The 23,899-nt window shown below is 54.2% G+C and overlaps 1 protein-coding gene across 9 annotated transcripts in view; it reads right to left on the bottom strand.

Annotated features, from left to right (window-relative positions):
- The window catches only part of CARD14 (caspase recruitment domain family member 14), a 38,748-nt gene that overhangs the window by 7,471 nt on the left and 7,378 nt on the right, over positions 1-23,899 (bottom strand). For 4 of the 9 annotated variants that reach the window (XM_030827243.1, XM_030827249.1, XM_030827248.1 and 1 more), the window contains exons 1-13: positions 20,111-20,556; positions 18,981-19,118; positions 17,574-17,899; positions 13,414-13,581; positions 12,077-12,196; positions 11,067-11,192; positions 10,494-10,643; positions 9,364-9,480; positions 6,687-6,829; positions 6,388-6,482; positions 3,930-3,993; positions 3,501-3,693; positions 42-381 (exon numbers count right to left, since the gene is read on the bottom strand). In XM_030827243.1, the coding sequence (XP_030683103.1) occupies positions 42-381; positions 3,501-3,693; positions 3,930-3,993; positions 6,388-6,482; positions 6,687-6,829; positions 9,364-9,480; positions 10,494-10,643; positions 11,067-11,192; positions 12,077-12,196; positions 13,414-13,581; positions 17,574-17,899; positions 18,981-19,118; positions 20,111-20,411 (2,281 nt within the window). In that variant the 5' untranslated portion in view covers positions 20,412-20,556. Of the gene's footprint in view, positions 1-41; positions 382-3,500; positions 3,694-3,929; positions 3,994-6,387; positions 6,483-6,686; positions 6,830-9,363; positions 9,481-10,493; positions 10,644-11,066; positions 11,193-12,076; positions 12,197-13,413; positions 13,582-17,573; positions 17,900-18,980; positions 19,119-20,110; positions 20,557-23,899 lie in introns of those variants that run through there. The other 5 variants (XM_030827246.1, XM_030827245.1, XM_030827244.1 and 2 more) reach the window with 3 other exon arrangements.

Raw genomic sequence — 23,899 nt, forward strand, 5'->3', positions numbered from 1 at the left:
AGGAAGGTTGCAGAAAATTAAAGTAGGAGAGAAGGAAGGACCTCCCAGTCTCAGAAGCCGCTCTGGCACTGGAGTCAGTGGGTGGGAGGTTTCCAGCTGGCTTGGGGGCCTCCCGGGGACCTGGGGCACAGCCTGGCTGATCCTCTCCTGGCTCTGGGGGGACCCTGGCTGCTGGGCGTGCAGAGCCACCAGGGACTTAAGGGTCATGGAGACTGGCCAGGCAGCTGTGTACGCGAGAGGAGTGGTGTGTGTACCGTCCGTGTTGACCTTCACAGACAGGCAGCAGAAGCCATCCACCCTCCTGAGAAGCCCCACGGCCTGCTCCAGGGTCGTGTCCTCCAGGACTGCCTTGAACAAGGGCTCTGAGGCTTCGTAATCAACCTGAGGGCAAGTTGAGAAGGTCAGTCTCTTTCCCCCGGGACTCTGAATCCAGCCAGGATGCGGAGGGCGCTGAGGGCACTGAGGTGAGGCACGGGCCAGCCCTGCAGTAGGACCACTGCCTGCACGCCTTGGCCAAAACAAAGCTGCACCACCAGAGCCTGTGCAGGGCCTTCAAGCCTCTAGTGATGCATGCTACACATGGTCCTGGCCAGAGAGTCAACTGCTAACCCTTCCCCAGTCGAGATTGGGGGTTCTTTGTGATAAGCACTTTCCTGTCTTGAAAAAAAAAAGAAAAGAAAAGAAAGGACCTCGGTTCTAGAACATTCAAGAGCATTCTAGATAGAGGTTTCTTAGCCTTGGGATCATTCTGTGCTGCTGCGGGCTGTACCGGGCCCTATAGGATGCGGAGTGGCATCCCTGGCCTTCACATACCTGATGCCCTGGCTCTCCACCCACAGCCTTCCCCACTGTGAAGGCCCACCCCCCAGGGCTTCCTCCATCCACTTCATTTCTTCTCAATATTGTTCTAAGCTTAGGAAAGTAGATATTTTTACAATAAAAAATTAAGATGTGTTTTAACACCATTAGAATCGAATTGGCCCCCTTAGGATATTGGGACTATCTCCCTGAACATCGTCAAGGGGCTCTGTTGCTTAAACTACCTCAGAGCTGATAATTGGGAACCTTAAGAGCAGGGTTCCCCAACCCCTGGGCCACAGACTGGTACTGGTCCATGGTCCGTCAGGACCCGGGCCACACAGCAAGAGGGGTGTGGTGGGCGAGTGAGCATTACAGCCTCAGCTCCATCTCCTGTCAGCTCAGCACAACAGTAGATTCTCAGAGGAGCCTGAACTCTATTGTGAACTGCGCATGCGAGGGATCTCAGTTTCACACTCCTTAAGGGAATCTAATGCCTGAGGATCTGTTACCGTCTCCCATCACCCCTAGATGGGACCATCTAGTTGCAGGAAAACAAGCTCAGGGCTCCCACTGATTCTGAATTATGGTTCAGTGTATGATTCTTTCATTACATATTACAGTGTAATAATAATAGAAATAAAGTGTACAATCAATGTAACATGCTTGAATCATCCCAAAACCACCCCCCAAAACCCGGTCCGTGGAAAAGTTGTCTTCCATGAAGCCGGTCCCTGGTGCCAAAAAGGTTGGGGACTGCTGCTTAAAAGGACAACTAGAAATGTAAAGAAGGGCTGGGCATGGTGGCTGATGCGTGTAATCCCAGCACTTTAGGAGGCTGAGGTGGGTGGATCACTTGAGGTCAGAAGTTTGAGATCAGCCTGGCCAACATGGTGAAACCCTGTCTCTACTAAGAATACAAAAATTAGCCGGGTGTGGTGGCAGGTGCCTGTAATCCCAGCTACGTGGGAGGCTGAGGCAAGAGAATTGCTTGAACCCAGGCAGTGGAGGTTGCAGTGGGCCAAGATTGTGCCACTGCACTCCAGCCTGGGCGACAGAGCAAGACTCTGTCTCAAAAGAAAAGACACGTAAAGAAAGGCTTTCTGGGTCATGTAGAGGACATGAAGGACGCTTGGATTAGGAGTTCCATGTGCTATCATTCAAGCCCTTGGGGAGCTCGGCATTCGGACGGCCTGTTCCAAGGGGGCAGTGAGGGGTGCATGGAACACTCCTGCCCGAGGGGTTCAGACGCATCCTCTCCCCGCCTCTGTGCTCACCTTCCCACCCCAGAGCCCCCATCCCCAGTCCCCTCCTGGGGGCCACAGGGTGAGCCTCTGGGATGAGGTAAAGCCCATCTTGCACATTTCTTGGTTTAAAATTTTTTCATATGAAGAAAGCACTGTACTTTCCTTTTTCTTTTCTTTTTTTTTTGAGACTGAGTCTCACTCTGTCACCCAGGGTGGAGGGCAGTGGCACCATCTCAGCTCACTGCAACCTCTGCCTCCCAGGTTCAAGTGATTCTCCTCCCTCAGCCTCCTGAGTAGCTGGGATTATAGATACCAGCTATTTTTTTTGTTGTTTTTTTTGTTTTTGTATTTTTAGTAAAGAGGGGGTTTCACCATGTTGTCCATGCTGGTCTCGAACTCCTGACCTCAGGTGATCTGCCTGCCCCAGCCTCCCAAAGTGCTGGGATTACAGGCTTAAGCCACTGTGCCCGGCCTTTTTTTCTTTTCTTTTTTTTTTTTTTTTGAGACAAGGCCTTGCTCTGTCGCCCAGGCTCGAGTGCAGTGGTGCAATCATAGCTCATTGCAGCCTCAATCTCCTGGGCTCAGGCATCTGAGTAGCTAGGACTACAGGCATGCACCACTGTGCTCAGAAGTATTTTTTTTTCCTGAAGTTTAATAATTCTGCTTTTAGGCCACATCAAAGTCACCCCCTGCCCATGCAGGCGTCCACCACCACGCCTGGCTAATTTGTGCATTTTTAGTAGAGACGGGGTTTCGCCGTGTTGGCCAGGCTGGTCTCGAACTCCTGACCTCAAGTGATCTGCCTGCCTCAGTCTTCTGCTGGGATTATAGGCGTGAGCCACCACACCCGGCCAGGTTGTACATTTGTGTCCATTTATCTTCTCAGCAGTTTTGTGCGTTTCGTAACAACAACAAAAAAAGTTTTAGAAAATGTCCCCAAATTAGCCGGGCATGGTAGCGCACGCTTGTGGTCTGGTCCCAGCTACTTAAGAGGCTGAGGTGGGAGGATCAATTGAGCCTGGGGAGGTCGAGGCTGCAGTGAGCTGTGATCGCACTGCAGCACTCTAGCCTGGGTGACAGAGTGAGACCCTGTTTCAAAACAACAAACAAAAAAAAGAAAGAAAAGAAATGCCCCAGTGGTTAAAATAGTGAATTTTATGTCACGTGTATTTTACTGTACACACCCAAAGCCCTGTCAAGGGGCCTCATGCAAAGACCCCTGGTCAGAAGCGCGGCATGGCAGCAGCCACCACGGGTGGCGTGCTGGGTTCCGCACAGCACGACTCTCATCTATAAATGAGCGGAACGCTTTACATCAGCCCAGGAAAGAGCAGGGGCTCAGCCCAGAGTGGATCTGCATTGTCTGGGGGAAGTGAAGTCTGCCTGGGTCACCCCACCCACTGCTGCTGCCCCCATGAGGAGCCCAGGGGACAGGAGGGGCCTCGAGTGGCTCACCATCACGATCTGGGTGCCCGGGCGCAAGGCCATCTGGTCCGCTGCCGAGCCCGGGGTGACCCGGTGGATGAAGATGCCCGTGAGGTTCCCGCCGACGACGCTGATCTGCTCCAGCAATGCATGCCCCTGGAACGCCAGCACGGTGACCTGGCTCAGGATCCTGCGTGCTGGCCTCCGCCGCATGAGGACGCTGCTGCAGGCCGGGAGACAACCGGCTTGTGCACTGCCCAGAGCAGGAGAGCAGGCAAGGCCACCTCCCCATTGCTTCCCTCTGGCCCCGGTGTTCTGGAATTCTCCTCCCCCTCCATGGCCCCATGTGCTTGGAAAGGCTGTCACCTCCCAGTGGTGATAGGACAGTCACCCTCTGCTCTGCCACCCCTTGGCCCTGGTTCCCCAGCCAGCCTCGGAGGATTCCCACCTCCTGCTTACCTCTCCGAGACATCAAGCCTTCCAGGGGAGACTGGCTGCAGGCTGCTTTCCAGCTGGGGAAGGTCTGGGAGGAAGCCAAGAGCTCACAGGTCTTGGTCACCCTACTGCTGATGGGGCGTCCTGTAACCTCAGCCCCTTCTCCCTCAGCCTCAGGCCCCCCCTGCCTGTTCCATCCTCTGTGCTGAGGCTAAACTTTCTCTTCCTCCACCCCTTCCTCAGTGCTTGGGACCCTGATTTCATCTTTCCTAAAATCACTATAACTAGTGAGGAGCTGCAACTGGGAGGGTCTGGCCACCACATGCTATTTTGTGATATTTGAATGAGTTGCCAACATTTGAAAGACAGGGAGGTTTCACCTAAAATCTGGATTTCTGGCTTCACTTGAAAAAGTACCTGCTGTAACCCCGGGGCTGCATTTCCTCACTGACCTGTATTGCTGCATGGACCTGCATTTCAGGACTGGCCTGCATTACTGCATTGACCTCCATGTCTGCATGGGCCTGTACTGCACTGGCCTGTCTTTCTTTCTTTCTTTCTTTTTTGAGACAGAGTCTCACTCTGTCGCCCAGGCTGGAGTACAGTGGCATGATCTCGGCTCACTGCAACCTCCGCCTCTCGGGTTCAAGCAATTCTTCTGCCTCAGCCTCCTGAGTAGCTGGGACTAGAGGCATGTGTCACCATGCCCGGATAATTTTTTGTATTTTTAGTAGATACGGGATTTCATCATGTTGACCAGGCTGGTCTCGAACTCCTGACCTCATGATGCACCCGCTTTGGCCTCCCAAAGTGCTGGGATTACAGGCATGAGCCACCACACCTGGCCCTGGCCTGCCTTTCTACGTGGACCTGCATTTCTTTTGTTGTTGTTGTTGTTATTGTTGTTGAGACGGAGTCTCCTCTGTTGCCAGGCTGGAGTGCAGTGGCGCGATCTTGGCTCACTGCAACCTCCGCCACCCAGCTTTAAGTGATTCTCCTGCCTCAGCCTCCTGAGTAACTGGGACTACAGGTGTGTGCCACCACGCCCAGCTGACTTGTATTTTTAGTAGAGACACAGTTTCACCATGTTGGCCAGGATGGTCTCAATCTCTTGACCTCATGATCCACCTACCTTGGCCTCCCAAACATGGACCTGCATTTCTACCCAGACCTGCACTACTGTACTACCCGGCATTTCCACGCGGGCCTGCATTTCCACGCTGCCCTGCATTTCCACGCTGGCCTGCATTTCCACGCTGCCCTGCATTTCCACACAGGCCTGCATTTCTGTGTGGCCGCAATCACTGGCACTGGCCAGCGGCTGCCTGCTCCTTACCCCAGACCCCTCTGCTTCCCAGCTGGCGGTGGCAGGTCTCTGAGTTGTCAATCCTAGGACTAGAGGCTCCCCAGGGTCTCCCAAGCTCTAGCATTTTACTGTACAGCCTGTGAGCCCCCAAGCCAGGGAGCAGCCTGCCAGGGTCCATGGCTGCAAGTCTCACTCTGTGAACCACACAGGACAGCCAGGGCCAGCAGAGACCTGAGAGTTCCCTAGGCCTGGCTCACAGGCAAAAACCCACTGGGATCACATTCAAAGCCAATGAAATGAGGTGTGTACTCTGGATGTGTCTGAGGTCAATTCCACTAAAAGTACATGCAACCAGGGGACCCGATTAGGCAGAATCCTCACAGAGGAAAAATAAAGAGTAATAAGCCCCCTCTTCTCATCTCACATCTGATACGCCTTGGGTGGACTCTCTCGATTTATCACTGTTACAAATAAAAACGTATATGAGTCCCCAAAGATGAAGGTTTCTGGTCATGCGACCCACAGAAGGCACAGGGGCAGCGCAGGGCACTTGCGCCCCCTGGTGGCCATGGGGTGAATTCCAAGTGGGGAGCAAAGCACCTACTGTGTGCAAGGCCCAAGGCTGGCAGCCAGTTGCGCAGAGCTGGAAAGGCTAAGGCACCCACTCGTGACGGGCCCGTGGACTTGGGAAGGAGAGAGGGCTGGTTCACTCACAAACAGAAATGAGCCACAGGAGAAGCACGAGGCCATAGGGCCAGCGCCTGAGAAGAGAGATGCTCCCTGCAGGTAGATGTCATGCTGTGCCTCGCCTCAGCCTGGTACCACTAAGCGACCCTGCCTGCTGCCTTCTGAAACCACTGGGAAGCCCAAGCGTTACAGATCAGGGCAGGGGGCTGGGTGCTGAGCGGGGCGTGGATCAAACACAACTCCCCTGGCTCCAGGGAAAAACATAAGGACGCCAGCAGACAGAGCACAGCCAGTCTTTGGCTTATGCTGGCTGGCGGGCGGGACTTTCCCAAAGTGCAAGGTCGAGGCCAAGGTCAAGGCCCAGGGCAGAAGTTGAGCTCTGCTTCTATCTGCCGTTTCCCTGGAGAGAGGCCCCGGCTTTCTCATCGGCTCCCTGCTCTGCCCGGGGGAGATGGACTGCTGTGGAGGTTCAGGGTTGGGCGAGCTCACCTGCCGTGTCTAGGAGCTCATAATCCAGGTGTGGGTTGCCCACCTTAGCTCCCGGCGGGGCTCCCGGGTCTCCCTCCGGGATCTCCAGGCAGCTGCTGCAAAGCACAAGAAGCAGCAGGTTCAGACTGCATCACCTGCTCCCTCTGAGTCCCCACGCCCCAAGCATTGGCCCCCAGCACCTGCCAGCTCTGGGGCTTCGAGGGCAGGAGCTGCTGCCTGCAATACCCAGATGCCCTGAGGTCTAGGTTGGTGTCTCTGGTGAGTTGCCAGGAAGGACCCCAGTGCCACATGTGCTCTACCTGAAAGACCAGGGTTCTTCCCCGAAGTCCTCGGCCACCCGCTTGTACAGGGACTGCTGGCTGGGGGGTGCGGGGCTGCTGGAGCGGAAGCTGTCCACCAGCTCGCGGCTGGACGTGGCACTCAGGTCCGACCAGAGCTGAGACTGGAGGAGAGAGGGCAGAGGTCAGTGGGGCACGCACAAGGACACCCCGAGACTCCTCCCTCCCCAACGGTGTAGAGAGAGTGAGCCACAGTGAGAACTGAGTGGAGAGGAGGCAGCAGGAGGGGAAGGAAGGACACACATGGGGTCACATGCACTGAGCGCCTGCTGTATGCCAGACACTGGGGTCACATGCAATTAGTGCCTGCTGTATGTCAGGCCCACTATTAGCTGCTTGGCTTAGTTCTCACAATAAATCTGTAAGGTGGTGTTGCTGTCCCATTTTACATGTAAAGTGATATAGTTTGGCCCTGTGTTCCCACCCAAATCTCACCTTGAATTGTAATAATCCCCACATTTCAAGGGTGGGACCAGGTGGAGATAACTGAATCATGGGGTCCGTTTCCCCCATGCTGTTCTCGTGAGAGTGAGTGAGTTCTCACCAGATCTGATGGTTTTATAAAGGGCTTCCCCCTTTGCTGAGCACTCATTCACTCTCCTGCCGCTCTGCAAAGAGGTGCCTTCTGCCATGATTGTAAGTTTCCTGAGGCCTCCCCAGCCATGCTGAACTGTGAACTGTGAGTCAATTAAACTTCTTTCTTTGTAAATTACCCAGTCTCAGGTATGTCTTTATCACCAGCAGGAGAACGAACTAATGCACAAAGCAACTGAGGCCCAGAGAGGTTGAGTGAGTGGGTAGGGAGGGGAGGCAGCATTCAGAGTGCATACTGACGAATGTGATGTGCAAGGCACTGAGGCCACCAGGTGTATGGGGTAGGTCTGAATCCAGCCCCTTCTTTCACTCATAAGTATTCCTGGAGCAGCTACTATGTGCCAGGTCCTTTGACAGTGTCAGATGTACATCTGAGGACAGGCACCGTCCTTGGGGTGGGGGAACCAATGGGCACCCATGGACCAGTGAGGTGGAGTGAGGCATTCCAGAGCTGTGGGTGACATGGGCAGGGCAGGGAGGCCAGGGCGGACTCTCTGGAGGAAGTGGCACGGACAGAGGAGTGAGGTGGAGTGTGTGTGTGTTGGAGGGGGGGAGCACATTCCAGACAGAGAGAGAGCAACAGAGCAGTGGCCCGCAGAGAGCCCAGGAAGTAGGAGGCAGTCCCCCTAGAGCAGCCAGATTAGAAAGCTGGGGCAGAAGGAGAGTGGCTGGAGGAGAGCTGATCGGTCAGTTGCCCAGGAGGCTGGTGAATGAGGACAGTGTGTTCTGGTGAGCAGAGCTACTGGGAGCCAGTTCTGGGCACCTGAGGTCCCTTCCCTCCCCGACCCAATCCACCCCTAGGGAAGGGAAACATGGCTGGACTCTGTCCTGTGGGGAATGGGAGGCACAGGGGGTGTTAAGGCAGATGCGAGAGTCAATTCATTTGAAGGTTTGGACTGCCCTGGCCCAAGGAGGCCCAGCACTGACAGTGAAATCTTCCCCATGTGTGCACTCAGTGTTCTGGGGAAGATCCTGGCCTCCCCCGGCTCTCTGAGTGGCCAGGGGGCACGTGAGCCTGGGCCTGCTGCTCTCGGGGCACTGCTGGGATGGTCCAGGAAGGAAACACCAGGTCCACCCCAAGGCATGGCAAAGGGATGTCAGCCTCGCCTGCCTCTCACCCTCCCTCCCTCCCAGCTCCCAGCATCCTGTGGCACTGGGGCTTTGACCCCAGCATCCTCATGCCACATGCCCACTATGGTGGGACCACCTCTTTACTTTGCCAAAGGGTGAGGGCAGATGCCAGGGACCTGAGGCTCCTGAAACCACAGTGAGGCCAGCATCCCAGGGATCGTCTGTGCCAGGTTGAATCGGGTCCCCTGGAAAATCATGTCTGGGGACCGTCTGTGCCAGGTTGAATCGGGTCCCCTGGAAACTTATGTCCGGGGACCGTCTGTGCCAGGTTGAATCGGGTCCCCTGGAAACTCATGTCTGGGGACCGTCTGTGCCAGGTTGAATCGAGTCCCCTGGAAACTCATGTCCACCCTGCAAGTTGTGAATGTGACCTTCTTTGGGAATAGGATTTTCAGACAGGTACCCTGTCAGCATTTTGACTTTGGACTTCTGGGCTCCAGGACTGTGACAGAATCGACCTCTGATGTTTAAAACTCTTGCAATAGGGCCAGGTGCGGTGGCTCATGCCTGTAATCGCAGCACTTTGGGAGGCTGAGGCCGATGGATCATTTGAGGTCAGCAGTTCAAGACCCGCCTGGCCAATATGTTAAAACCCCGTCTCTACTAAAAATACAAAAATTAGCTGGGCATGGTGGCAGGTGTCTGTAATCCAGCTACTTGGGTGGCTGAGGCAAGAGAATCGCTTGAACCTGGGAGGTGGAGGTCGCAGTGAGCCGAGATCACATCACTGCGCTCCAGCCTGGGTGACAGAGGGGACTCTGTCTCAAAAAATAAAATAAAACTCTCACAATCACACCAACCTCTTCCCTGTGGGGACAGGGTGGAAGGAGGCCCACTTTCGTCCTGACAGAGGAGCCCCTGGGCTGGCCCCAGAGGGTCAAGGCAGTGAGGGAGGCGGGAGGAGCAGCCGTACCTCTGTGGAGCTGATGAGGCTGCAGTTGCTGTCATCTCTGGGGCAGATGGCGTGCATCCGCACCAGCCGCTGCTTCTCCCGTGGACAGGGCTCCCTGGTCCTGGCTTCCTGCTTGAGCTGCCAAACACAGGCCAGACAGGCTGGTTAATTCAGGAAAGGCTCCCCTTTGAGGCCTGTGGAGTTTCTACCCGGTCAGCACCACCATTTCACCCTCCCCAGCAGTTTCCTCTCGTCAGCTTCCAGGGAAAACAATTGTGTCCCTGTGCTCCGAGCCCATCACAGGATCACAGGCATTGCCAATCAACGAGACTGAAAGAAACCAGTTGGACACACAGCATTTCATTTCTTTTAGAATACATGTGATTTACTAGATCTACGAATAATATATAATACACACACAGAAAATTGGAGGAAGGGAAGCAGAACCAGTTAGAGAAGAAAATAAAATCCCCCCGTCATCTCACACTCAGAATGAGCACAGCCTGCGTGTTGGTGCCCGCCCCAGGAGGCTTTTTCTCTGCGTGCACACGTGTGTTTCCACCGTCGATGTGGGACGCTTGCCATGTAGGGGTGAGGAAGGAAGGGCCAGGTGGGTTCTGCGTGCGGAGGGAGGAGCTCCTTTGCCTCCCCAGGGGCCTGGAGCTGGAGCTGCCTGCCAGCCCAGAATGAGAGGCTTTCTAAGAATTCTGGCTTTCTGGGAACACGCTCCCTCTGTTACATGTAGGTCTGTCTTTCCACTCTCGGACGTTGGGCTTTTAAGCATTTCAGGAACGCAGCATCTACACTGCAAATGGCTGCCTGTGGACAGCTTCAAACACCGCCTGCCACATCCATCGCCACACTCGACAGGTTCCAGAACCTTCCGCTAAGCTCCCCATTCTATGATACGGAAGCAGACTCTACTTGTCTACTGGGCGCCTTCGAGGTTTCACGGCACCATCCACGCGTGGAGCCCGTGTGTCGGTCAACACAGTGACACTGGGCCGTCTCTGCAGGTGCCGCATGTGGCCCAGCCTGGGACCCTGCCTGTCCTCCCAGTGCCTCCATGGGCCACCCTGGGGCCCAGCTCTGTCCTGCTGTCCCCGAAGCCCCTGCCTGGCCTCCAGCCCGGGTCAGCCGGGAACACTCACCACACCCGGAGGCTCTGCCCGCAGCTGGCGGAGCTGTGTGTGCAGCTCGCAGACCTGGTCCGTCAGCTCGAACACCTGCCTGCGGAGGGAGTCCTTCTCCACCAGGCTCTGGGAAATCTCCCTCTGAGCGCTGTCCCTCGCGGAGTATGCCTGTGGGTCAAGACGGGAGTAAGGAGGCTGTGCCATCACCACCGGGGAGCTTCAGCTAGAGAAGGAGAGCCCTGTTTCCAGCCTGCGCTCATCTGACATCCACTAAATGGCCCACGCTGAGCTGTGCAAACTGAAGATTCATTTCAATTCATGTTCACGTGTGCGGTTTTAGTAAAACGCAATATTTGGGGTGTACTTTCTCAGTGTCATGTACCAGGAATAAGAGCAAGAAGGATGATAGAGACAGCGTGTGGACAACAGGTGTGGGGGAGTGAAGAAACGTCGTGTGGACCGAGGAAAGAGACCCTGAAATCTGGGACCAGCTGCCATCAAGGACAGGGAGCCACGAGACTGTCCCCAGAACCAGCCCTCACCTGGGGAAGCAAGCGTGGGGTGGCGGGGTGGGCCCGGCCTCTCAGGTACCTGGTCTCGCTCCTTCTGCAGCTCGCACACCTGGGCCTGCAGCGCGTTCACCTTCTCCCTGTAGAGCTGGCAGGCCATCTTACTCTTCTGGAACTGCAGCAGGGTCTGTTCCTTCTCTTCCCAATACTGGACAGAGTGGGACACGTGGACCATGGAGCTCAGCAGCTCTGAGGGTCTGGGCTTAGAAGGGGGTTGGGGAACCCAGGGGTGGAGGGAGGGAGGCAGTTCTAGGGATGAAATAAGGTCAATTCTCACTCATCTCTCGCTCCTTTTTTTTTTTTTTCAGACAGAGACTTGCTGCAATGCCAAGTCTGGAGTGCAATGGCACAATCTTGGCTCACTGCAACCTCTGCTTCCCAGGTTCAAGTGATTCTCCCTAGTAGCTGGGATTACAGGCACACACCACCAGGCCCAGCTAATTTTTATATTTTTAGTAGAGACAGGGTTTCACTATATTGGCCAGGCTGGTTTCGAACTCCTGACCTCAAGTAATCTGCCCGCCTCAGCCTTCCAAAGTGCTGATTACATGCGTGGGCCACCATGCCTGGCCTCGCTCGTCTCTTAAGTGCTAGATTTCGAGGCACATCTAGAAAGTTGCTTAGGCTGATTATATCTGAATTAAAACAATGAGTGGATGTTGCATGCATAGTTGTGTTTTGCTTTTTTAATGTCCCAGAAAAACAATTCCCCCTCCCTGTCCTCTTCTCTTCCACCGTCTCCTTTCCTCCCCGTTCCCTCCTCACCTAAGTCCCTGGCTCTCCCCAGGGCCCGGGACCTGAAATCCCCTGCGTTTGAATCACGCATCTGCCTGACCATGGTCTTAGCTGTGGGGTATGAGTCGGTGCTCAGGGTGGCGCTGACAAAGGAACAGATGAACAGGCCCACAGATTCGTTCAGCAAAATAATGTGAGCTCGGTGTGGATGAAGGAATCTGGCTTCCCCACAGATCTGTCCACACCCCTGAGACAAGCCCCAGGAGGGTCACAAGGGAGGAAGGGGTCACACGGCACCTGCTCTCGCTGCCTCTCGGCGGCCACGGCCCGCTCCCGCAGCGAGTGGATGCGCTCTACCAGCTCCTGTCGGCTCCCCCGCGCCTCGTCCAGGCTCTGCTCCAGAATGTCCTTCTCCGCCTGGGGCAGAGAGAGGTCAGCTTGGGGTGCTGGCTTCCCCAGAGACCTGCCCTAGGCAAGCAGAATCCCGAGAAGACGGCGGCAACTTCACGGTCAGGTGTGTGGACAGTAGTAAAGTAAGACTTTACTACTGTACACCGGGCAGGAGAGAAGCCACGGAAAAGCCAGCCACTCATCACGCCTGGAAACTGCAGATTCATGGCCAACGAGAAGGAACACAGGAAGCTGGCAACCTCTTAGGACACCAATCCCTCCCTTTACCAGGTCAGCCTTCTCCTTCAACAGATCTACCGGCGGTTTCATAGCGAGGGAGAAACCAGCAGACAGGTCATTCCCCTCTGACACTCACTTCCCAGGAAGGAGCTTATAAACAGGGACACAATCCAGGCTGCAAGATGGCCAGTGCCCTGCGCCCGGTGAATGCTTATGGAAGGAATATCTCAATAAATACTAATCTACTGAGAGGGGCTGAGAAGGAGACACCAAGGGTCATTGCTCACTCACTGCTCCGCTTCAGAGCCCCCCTCTCTCCAGTGCACCTGAGGCCCAGAGGGCGGAATCTTTCCAGGCAGAAAGGTTTCTTTCCCCCATCCTTAACGCGAATCCCATGCTTTACAATTGGCCAAGTCCACTCCAAAAAACAATCGCTGCAGTAAACCCACCAAATGGGGCATTGTGATGCACCTCCAGCGGCTTTTATTTTTATTTGTTTGAGACAGGGTCTCCCTCTATCGCCCAGGCTGGAGTGCAGTGGCGTGATCTCAGCTCCCTGCAGCCTGAAACTCCCAGGGTCAGGCGATCCTCCCACCTCAGCCTCCCGAGTAGCTGGGACCACAGGTGTGCACCACCATGCCTGGCTACTTTTTGTATTTTTTGTAGAGATGGGGTCTCGCCATGTTGCCCAGGCTGGTCTTGAACTCCTGAGCTCAAGCTATCCGCCCATCTCGGCCTCCCAAGTGCTGGGATTACAGGAATAAGCCACTGTGCCCAGTTCCAGCTTTTAATTCTGTTCCGGCAGCTTTTAATTCAGCCAATTTTGGGGTCTGGGGAACAGCAGGAAGGAAGGAGGTAAAGAGAAAGTGGGTGAGATGAGTCACCAAATTTCATCTCCTGTTCTTAGGCTCACCTTAATTAAACCACCTGTCAGAAACCCCACAGCCTGGGGGCCAAGCCCCCAAGGCAGGAGGCTGCTCTCTGCTGGGGGGACCCAAACCTACCAGGCTGAAAGTCAGCGAGCGCAGTTTCTCATTCTCCTCCTTCAGGCGGTTCAGCTCCTCGTCCCCAGACTCCTGGTCGCTGGCCGTCCTCAGGGACTGCTCTTGCAGTTCCAGCTCGCAGGAGGAATCCATGTTGGCTCCCTGCAGCTCCTGCTTCAGTAGATACAGCTGTGCGGCGGGGAGGCGACAGGAAGGGCGATGGAAACGGCTTCTCCCCTGACCAGGAGCCAGGGGGATTTCTCACCCTTCCTCCTGATGATGCTTTTAGCACTCAGGGGCCTTCCTGCCTTGAGACTGAAAAACCCACGAAAGGGTTCACCTAATGAATAGTCCCAAATATTCAACTGGGGCTGGGAGGACAGAGGCCTTTCAGCTCTGTTTTATAGATGAGGCACTGTGGTTGAACTACATGCAGGGTTACGGTCCCAGGAACAGACCAAGAGGCCTTGATAACCAACTCCTGGATCTCTGCAGCTGAGCAGCTGGCAGTGATGGCCAGCATGCTCCCTGGCTTCCCTGCTTGTCCATATTCTGCTAAATACATCAATAAAGGGAATTTGGAGTCATGGAAGCCAGTAAGAAGTAAGAGAGAGGAAAGTCAGGTCAGATCGGGTAGACATGCCTGGGAACGTGGGACCGGGGCTATTCAGACAGCAAAGCTCCTGTGTTGACTTGCAATCTGTGTGCAAGGCCCTGGCCTTCCAGGGACTATCCCACCAGGTCCTGCTGGCCTCCTTCCTCTGGACAGCAGCCCAAGAGAAACTTGGAGCTCGAGCAATGGGTCCGGCCTCTTCCCGTCCTGGGTGTGACAGCCCTGGGGAGGCAGGACTTTCCCCATGAGGCAAGCCTGGGAAGTCTGCACGTCGGGGTGGGTGCTGGTGCTCACCCCTGGGCTGTGGCCAAGAAGGACCTTTCCACCTGGACTTTCCCCTCCCGACACCCGGTTAGCACATTCTCAGTTCGCAAGTTCCCAGCTCCTGCAATGGTCCAGCTGGGCTGGGCATGTCACAGTCTATAGATTCAAAAAGTAAAATCAAGTCAGAGCTGGAAGGGAACAGGAAAACATGAGACTGAAAGTGAACCAGAACCAATGAACCGAATTCTATTTCCAACAGACGCCATAACCACAACGAAGAGAGAGACAGACAGACAAGGACAGAGAGAGTGAAGCTACAGTGACTCACAAACACAGCGTTTGATTACAAACCCTCAGCCTTGAGCAAGATTGGCTGGCGGGGGGAGGTGAATTACAAACAAGTCCGGCACTCGTCTTAGTGGGGCTGTTAATGGCAGTGGTATGGGCAGAGTGATTCTGAAACGATTTGAGATGTGCTGCAGGACTGAGCACAGGGCTGAATGTGCTGGTGACGCTGGGAGCAGGGTTCCCCCTGGGGAAGGAGCACACACCTACGCAACGGGAGAAGGCACGAAAAAGCCACGGGGCATGGGTTGGAATTAGAGGTATGGGTGAGAACCCATGATTTCTGAAGTATGCACGTGAACTATATGTATACTTCCATGCATATGAGTATGTGTGTGTACACAGACAAGTATGTATGTGCATATGTGTATGTATATTTCCATATGTGTGTGTGTGTTTCCTAGCTCTGTCCCCTGAAATGGCTGAGAAGCAAAGACACCCCAGTAGTGATGGGCACACCTACGTCCAGATCTTGTTCTCTAAAAGAAGGCAGGAGGCCGGGCGTGGTGGCTCATGCCTGTAATCCCAGCACTTTGGGAGACCGAGGCGGGCGGATCGCCTGAGGTCAGGAGTTTGAGACCAGCCTGGCCAACATGGCAAAACCCCGTCTCTACTAAAAATACAAAAAATTAGCCAGGTGTGGTGGTGCGTGCCTATAATCTCAGCTGCTCGGGAGGCTGAGGCAGGAGAATTGCTTGAAACCGGGAGACGGAGATTGCAGTGGGCTGAGATGGCGCCACTGCACTCCGGCTTGGGTGGCAGAGTGAGACTCCATCTCAAAAAAACAAACCAAAAAATAAAAATTAAAAAAAAGGAAGTGGGGCCCTCAGAGAATGGGCTGAGCCTGGATTTGGGGTAGGCCAGGTACAAGATGACCCTGGAATATCTTGTGAGGCCAGAAAAGAAGTTGGTGCTCCAAAAACAAGGGACCCGTCTCAGGACACGGAGCTGGTTGAAGGGCTCCATTGGTCACATCTGGGTCCATTTGAGACCAAAATCATTAAGGACAGTGAGAGGTCAGACCCCTGCAGAGTAGGAACCCATGAACTGTGCCAGGAACAGAGTCAGCCACAGGAGAAGGGAAGGCAGAGGCCGCGAGCAGCAGCAAAGTGGGGCACTGGCACGGTCCAGAGTCAGCCATGGGAGAAGGGAAGGCAGAGGCCGTGGGCAGCAGCAAAGTGGGGCACTGGCACGGTCCAGAGTCAGCCACGGGAGAAGGGAAGGCAGAGGCCGTGGGCAGCAGCAAAGTGGGGCACTGGCACAGTCGTCATTCACAGCTCCCAGGGTAGGGGCCAGCTCCCGCCAGAGTCACCACAGCTATATCCTGGGAAACGTCCACCAGGAGTAGGGCGCTTGCTGGTCTCAGCGCCCCACACCCGAGATATTTATCAGTTGCAGGGAAGAAAAGAAAGAGCCATTCTGCAGTAGAGCAATTGGGCTGCACCTTGACAAATGGTGGACGGTGATGTTCCCTGTGAGGGGCGACAGGACCTCGAGAGCCCTTGAGGGGATGCCCTGAGTCAGGCCAGCACCCCCTGTGCAGGGTCCCAGCCAAAGAACATAACTTCTGTCTACATGTGGGAGACACAAGACCAACCCCGAATGAGAGGCCATCTATCATCAAAGGGAAGCGGTGGTGGCTTTAAAGAGGGCCACCTCATAATAGACAAGAAAGGCTGTGGGCTGTTCCCAAATGAAGGTGGCTAAAGAGAGGGACAGCGGAACACAGGGCCCCACGCTGGGCTGGGGGGAAGGCTGTGAAGGAGTCACTGGGACAGATGATAAAACCGGAACACAGACGGATTGGATAATAACAGGGTGTCCATACCAAAAAGACTGAAGTTGAGAACTGCACTGTGGCTATATAGGGGCATGTGCTTATTTTCAGGAAGTAGACATTGAAGGGTTTGGTGGTGGTAAAGGGCCACGAGAGAGTAAAAGTACAAATGATAAAGCAAGGGTAGGTGGGTATTCTTTGTACTATTTTTATTTGTGTGATTTAAAAATATATATTTGAAATTATTTCTAAATAAGAAGTAAAAAGTTAAAAACAAACAACAAATGTCATGATTAAAGGCAAGGCGCTGGCCAGCGCAGGGGCTCACACCTGTAATCCCAGCACTTTGGGAGGCCAAGTTGGGAGGATCACTTGAGCCCGAGAGTTTGAGACCAGCCTGGGCAACATAGTGAGAATCCCATCTCAAAACAATTTTTTTTTAATTAGCTGGGTATGGTGGCACAATCTGTAGTCCCAGCTACTCGGGAGGCTGGGAATCACTTGAGCTCAGGAGTTTAAGGCTGTAGTGAGCTAGGATTGTACCACTGCACTCCAGCCTTGGTGACAGAGCGAGAGTGTCTCTAAAAAATTAAAAATAATAGTAATAATAATGAAGGTAGAAAGCAAATGCCAAAATGACAAGGAGTGCACATCCCCAATATTTTGAGAAGCCTTACCAACCAATCAGATCATCATCCCCAAAGAAAAGTGAGTGAAACACACTGAGTGTCAGAGGCCTGCGTTGAGAACCCTCTTGCCCTCCCCCGCTGAGCCCAGGACCAGCTGAGAAGGACAAAGGAGGACGACAGAGATCGACTATCCCATGTCACTGCCGCAGCTGGGCAGTGGGATGTAGACGGCTCTACAAATATGCAGCCCAGAGTGTCCAGACCTGCCTAGGCGTCGGCAGCACAGGCAGTTCACAGACAAGCCAGCCAGGCCACGGGCAGCTACTGGACGAGGCACGCCTTGCCGCCACGCAGGCTACACAGAGGGGCCTGGGTGGCCTCCTGGGGAGGGGAAGGATCAGCTTCCCGGAGGGGCCTCAGCCAAGGCTCTCGGGGCAGGGAAGTGTTAGACAAGGAAGAGGGGAAAGGAGTTCCAGGCAGATGGACTAGCTAGTACAAAGGCCTGGGGGCAGACAGTAGCAGGGTCGCGCTGGGGTGCAGGATGTCTCCCTACCTCCTCCTGCAGGCTGCGGCAGCGTGAGGCGGCCAGCTCCTTCTCCTGCAGCGCGTTGCTGTAGTGCAGCGAGAGGCTGAGCATCTCGTCCTTCAGCCTCAGCACCTCATGGAAGTGTGCGCTAACCTCACGCTTCATGCGGCTGTGGTCAGCCTCCAGCTGGTGCAGGCCCTCAGCACGGGTCTCGGCCAGGCCCAGGCGCTCCTGCAGCTGCTGGCACCGCCGCAGCAGCACCTCCTTCTGCCCCTTCTCCTGGTTCAGCTCCTCCTGCAGGCTGCTGATGGCCCCAGCCAGGCACTCGGTCAGCTTGGATGTCTCCATGAGACCTGTGGGCAGATGGGCAGGTAGGCAAGTGAGCAGGTAGGGAGGTAATAGGTGGGCAGGTGGGTAGGTGAGCAGGTGGGCAGATGACAGATGAGCAGGTGGGCAGGTGAGCACGTGGGCAGGTGAGCAGCTGAGGATGTGGGCAGGTGAGCATGTGGCAGGTGTGCAGGTGCACAGGTGGGCCGGTGGGCCAAGGCATTACTCCCATGCCCCCACAGCCTTGCCCAGACTCCCCAGCAGGCCCCCAGCTTTAACCTGCTGGTCTCCTTAAAAGCTCCTGGGCCTCAAGCAGACTTGGTCTTTTGGTTGAATAAACAGCGTGACTCCCGATTTTGGCACGAGGGTTACCCACTCTGACCTTCCCCGTGAGACCCCACTGTTCAGACTTAATGACCCTCGTCAGTAGCTGAGATGCACTCAGTGCTAACTCATTTTAACGTTATCTCGAGAAAAAGATAAAGAATACGAATCCGCGTACTACAACTCTAAAGAACATAAACACGCACTGTGCAGGAACACAGGGAAAATGGTCTATTCTCCACTGTTGTGGGTCATGTGAGTCCTGCTCCTGCTCCTTTCAATACCTAAATCTTTCAACAGCTCCTCCAGGGAAGCCTAGAATTACTCCCTGAAGGAAAATGGTGAGCGGTGTACAGAAGGCTCCGCGGCCCTGTACCCTCTGGCCGGGGCCGCTCTGTCGCCTCCTAAGAGCTGAGGCTGGGCTGTTCTGGCCCCTCCAGCAAAGCCACAAGGTTAAAGGCGGACTCCAGGAGACACTCCCTTGCCCTTTGCTTGTGTCTCTCCAAGCAGATTCTCCCCACCCCACCCCTCAGGGGTCTCCTCTTAGCACTGGGTAATTAAGGACAGACCCTTTAGAGTCAAGGCCCAGGGGCTCCTTATCCTACCCAACCCCAATACAGTGAGGGGGTTCCTCACCCTCAGAGTGCTGGGGCTGGGACAGGAACTGCAGCCTGGAGGGAAGGGCGAGAAGGGCAAATCAGCAGGTAAGCGGGGCACCTGGGGTTACCAGGAGCCTGAGGTTCCTAGAAGTGCCTGCCATCCCATGAAAGTCGGAGCTCTCACCGCTAAAGTTGCTGAAGTCAACATCGGGCTGCAGCCCAGTGACCAGGGTATAGACGTCAGGGTTGTGGAACTTCAGGCTCTCCAGGAAGGCGATGGCCCCGTTCTTCCCTCGAGTCTTCAGCAAATCCAGCAAGTGCCCTTGGGAGGCAGAACCATCTGTTAGCTACCAAGGGGCCTGGGCTCCCTGGCTGGCTTCCCCACAGGGGAGAGGCCTGGGGCTGGGAAACCTCCGCACATCTAAGAATCGGGAGGTGAAAGCAGTTTGCTGGGATCTGCCGGGTGGGATGCGCCCTCACTGCTCTCACAGGATCCCTTTACCCACATGACCCCAGTCAGACTTGAGAAGGGCAAAGCTGGTATTTATGGAGCAACTACTGCAACTCAAGTGCTCTGGCGAGTGCGGGGGGCCCGGGACGGAGTGAGGAGGTGGGTCCCTGCTTGCAAGCACCTCCCTGGCAAGCTGGTGGGTGATGCAGACACAGGGTCCCACCACAGCGCTGTCAGCTTTGGAGCCGTGCACAGAAAGCAGAGTGGCACCCTGGGGCTGCGGGGGACAGGTCCCAGGGAGCCTTGGGCCCTTCCACACCCAGGGCCCAGAGCCCATCTCTCTCAGCCAGAATGACTAGCGTGGATTAATCTTTCCTGTGTTTGGGGTTCATACGCCAACATGCATGAACATTATCATGTTGACAGCTACCACTACTGCCTGTTTTCTATAGCCCCAGCTTTGCAGTGAGTATTTTATAAACAGTAACTCATTTGCTTCTCCTAACAACCTTACACGGTAAAACCATTAGCATCCCCGTTTTTTAATGAATAAACGTGGCTAGTCGGACCATCAGAATGGACTCCAAAGACAGCTGTAGTGGTGTGAATGGTGGTTCCCCTTCAAAGACACGTCCACCTGGAACCTGTCCAGGTGACCTTTTTTGAGAAAAGGGCCTTTGCAGATGTAAGTTAATGATTTCAAGATCAGATCATCCTGGTTATCCAGGTGGGCCCTAAATGCAACAGCAAGTGTTTTTATAAGAGACAGGACGAGAAGAGACCCCCTGAAGACAGAGGCAGACAGTGGAGCCATGTGGGCTGCGGGAAGCTGGAAGAGGTGGGGAAGAGGGAGCTGTGCTCACCGGCCCGCATGGCGCTGTTGGTGAGCCGGGGGCTGTGCAGCACCTCCTCCTCGTCCAGCTGGCACAGCACCTTGGCCTGGCGCAGGTAGGGGGTGAGGCGGCTGGGGCAGACGCAGCGCACGATCCTGTGGCGGTGACTCTCCATCATCTCCCACAACGTCTCCTCGTCCAGCGCCGTGAGCGCAGAGTCCTTGCGGCACAGTTCCCCCATGGCTGGGCACTGGGAGGACCCTAGGAGGGGTGGCCATGAGGATGGAGTTGTCAGGGAAGCAGGAGCCCAGGAGAGCCAGGGTGATACCATTTTAAAATCAACTCCATCGTAAAATTAGCAAGGCGCACTCTTTGCCAGTCAGAACCCAGGGTCTTGAGATGTTTATGGCAGAGGAAGCAGCTTGGTAACGCCTGCAAGGACAAACTCCCATAATGACAAAATATCCAGATGCCCATCACAGGACAAGACCTGCTTTTAAGATGATTATACTCATAGCCGGGTGCAGTGGCTCACGCCTGTAACCCCAACACTTTGGGAGCCCAAGGCGGGCAGATCATGAGGTCAGGAGATCGAGACCATCCTGGCTAACCCGGGGAAACCCCATCTCTACTAAAAATACAAAAAATTAGCCGGGTGTGGTGGCAGGCGCCTGTAGTCCCAGCTACTTGGGAGGCTGAGGCAGGAGAATCATTTGAACCTGGGAGGTGGAGGGTTACAGTGAGCTGAGATTGCGCCACTACACTCCAGCCGAGACTGCACTCCAGTGCAAGACTCCGTCTTTGATGTACTTACACACTGAAATGAAATAGGTAACTTTCTATTTTTCCTTTTGAGACAGGGTCTCGCTCTGTTGCACAGGCTGGAGTGCAGTGGCACCATCACAGCTCACTCAGCCTTGACCTCCCTGGGCTCAAGCAATCCTCCTGCCTCAGCCTCCTGAGTAGCTGGGACTAGAAGTGCGGGCCACCACACCCAGCTAATTTTTGTATTTTTGTATTTTTTGTAGAGATGGGGTCTTGCTTTGTCGGCCAGGCTGGTTTTGAATGCCTGGGCTCAAGTGATCTGCCCGCCTTGGCCTCCCAAAGTGTTGGGATTACAGGTGTGAGCCACTGCACCCGGCCAAGGATAACTTTCTTTAAATCAACAAAGTACTAAATGTTGTCGTGCTGTCAGCCCACCCACACATAGACATAACTTAGCTTTTACGTAGACAAGACCCCTATATAAGAAGAGTTTAAAACAAAGCCGGGATGTTCCTCCTCTTGCTTCCTGAGGATGCCCTTGTCTGTAACTGAGTGACTTTCAATAAACTCTCTCTTCTCACTGCACTCTGCCGCTCTCCTTGAATTCCTCCCTGTGAGAGATCCAAGAATCCTCTCTTGGGGTCTAGATCAAAACTCCTTTTGCCGGGCATGGTGGCTCGCACCTGTAATCCCAGCACTTTGGAAGGCCAAAGCAGGTGGATCACCTGAGGTCAGGAGTTCAAGACCAGCCTGACCAATATGGTGAAACCCCATCTCTGCTAAAAATACAAAAAAATAGCTGGGCGTGGTGGCAGGCACCTGTAGTCCCAGCAACTTGGGAGGTTGAGACAGGAGAATGTCTTGAACCCGGAAGGTGACGGTTGCAGTGAGCCGAGATCGTGCCACTGCACTCCAGCCTGGGCGACAGAGTGGAACTCTGTCTCAAACAAACAAAGAAGCAAACAAAGAAACAAAACCCTTTTACCAGTAACGGAATTAACAAAATGGCTTCTGGGGCCAGGGAGGATTTTTCATTCAAACCCTCTCTCCCTGCGTGGCTGGTAGAAAAGGAGATGACGAATCCAGCCAGGATGACGAGAAGCCCTGAGTCCACACTCTGCTTCCCGCCCCAGCCCGGGTGTCTATGGCCAGTGGGGTGGGAAGTGGTAGGGGGATCTTCATCTTAAGGGTGGGTGTCAGAGCAATTCCTCTCCCTGGAGGAGGGCAAGAGGAAATGGGCGTCATCTGGTTTTGGCAGACTGGACTTGCAATTTGCCTTTAAAACACAGGAAGCTGCTCCTGGCTTGGGGAGTTGATTTCCCCAGTGCAGGTGACATTAAAAACCAGACCACTGGCTGGAAGCAGTGGCTCACGCCTGTAATCCCAGCACTTTGGGAGGCCAAGGCGGGCAGATCATCTGAGGTCAGGAGTTCGAGACCAGCCTGACCAACATGGTGAAACCCCGTCTCTATTAAAAATACAAAAATCAGCAGGGCATGGTGGCATGCACCTGTAGCCCCAGCTACTTGGGAGGCTGAGAATTGCTTGAACCCAGGAGGTTGAGGCTGCAGTGAACTGAGATTGCACCACTGCACGCCCAGCCTGGGCGACAGAGCGAGACTCCATCTCAAACAAACAAACGAAAACCAGACCACTCCTCTCATGCATCTAGAACCTGCATTCTCAATGGGGGTGAAACAGCCTCCAAGGGGGGAAAATTCTTGCTCTTCTATGTATAAAGCACCGATATATGGTATGTCTATGATATTAATATTTCATGAGAGGGCGATTAGGGAAAAGGTGTCTAAAAAGCTCCTTAGCAGGTGATGAGGAATAAAAGGTTGAGAAACTGCTCTAAAATAAACCCGAGGGTTTGGACGGGGGGGTCCAACAACCCAGCAGCCACAGGCAGTGCTCATGGCCTACTTGGGAGGAGCCAGGAAGCAGGCGGGAATTAGGGAATTAGAGTCAGGGAGTTTTTTTGCAACAACGATGCTTGCAGGCAAAGGACACTGCTCTTCCTTGCTGAGGCGGACACCTGTTATTTTTCAGCATGGAGGTAACGCCCCTGGTGGACCCTGCTTTCCAGTCAGAAGCCAAAGTAGGCTGACATTCCCCCTCCTTCTTTCTGGTGGCTGTAATGTCCAGGTGAGAGCACCTGCCCAGGACTCTGAATTCGGGCTGCAGGGGCAGGGGGAGGAGCGCAGGGCCTCTGTGCAGAGGAGGCAGGGCACAGTATGGATGCTTATTACACAGAGGGTTTGGGGAAGCCGTCATCACTTTGCAAACTGATTAGGAAGCCTGAAAGAACTCCGATCCCCTCTATAGGACACCCTTGCTTCTGTGGTGTTGGAATGACCTTGACGGTCTTTGCCATTCTGGTTTCTCCTTCTGTGTAAGATTGAGTGCCATGGCCCCACCTGCTCTACCCAATCCTAAGCAATAAAGTCACTAATTCACACTTTGTTGTGTCAGTTACAGCTTTTTCTAAAAAATTAAAGTAAATAAATACTTTTTTTTTTTTTTTTTAGAAATTCATCTAAAATAACGGTAGTAGGCTAGGCGTATTGGCTCATGCCTATAATCCTAGCACTTTGAGAGGCCAAGGGGGAAGGATTGCTCAAGCCTAGGAGTTCAAGACCAGCCTGGCAAATATGGTGAAACCCTGTCTCTACTAAAAATACAAAAATTAGCCAGGCATGGTGGTATGCACCTGCAATCCCAGCTACTCAGGAGGCTGAGGCAGGAGGATCACTTGAGCCTGGGATACAGAGGTTGTGGTAAGCTGAGATTGTGCCACTGCACTCCAGCCTGGGTGACAGAAGGAGACCCTGTCCCAGTAAACAAACACACAAACAAACAAACAACAGTAGGGGTCCTGCACTTTGGAAATGCTGCTTTATATGTTCTTTATGAAAGGTAATTTTCATTAGAAGCAAGACTGTCGGCTTCTCTAGAGCCGAGATCATGCCACTGCACTCCAGCCTGGGCGACAGAGAGAGACTGTCTAAAAAAACAAAAAAAGTTCCCGTTGTTTTCAGCTATCCAGCAGGT

The sequence above is a fragment of the Nomascus leucogenys genome, chromosome 14 (genome assembly GCF_006542625.1).
Source record: "Nomascus leucogenys isolate Asia chromosome 14, Asia_NLE_v1, whole genome shotgun sequence".
In the NCBI taxonomy this organism is placed as follows: Eukaryota; Metazoa; Chordata; class Mammalia; order Primates; family Hylobatidae; genus Nomascus; species Nomascus leucogenys.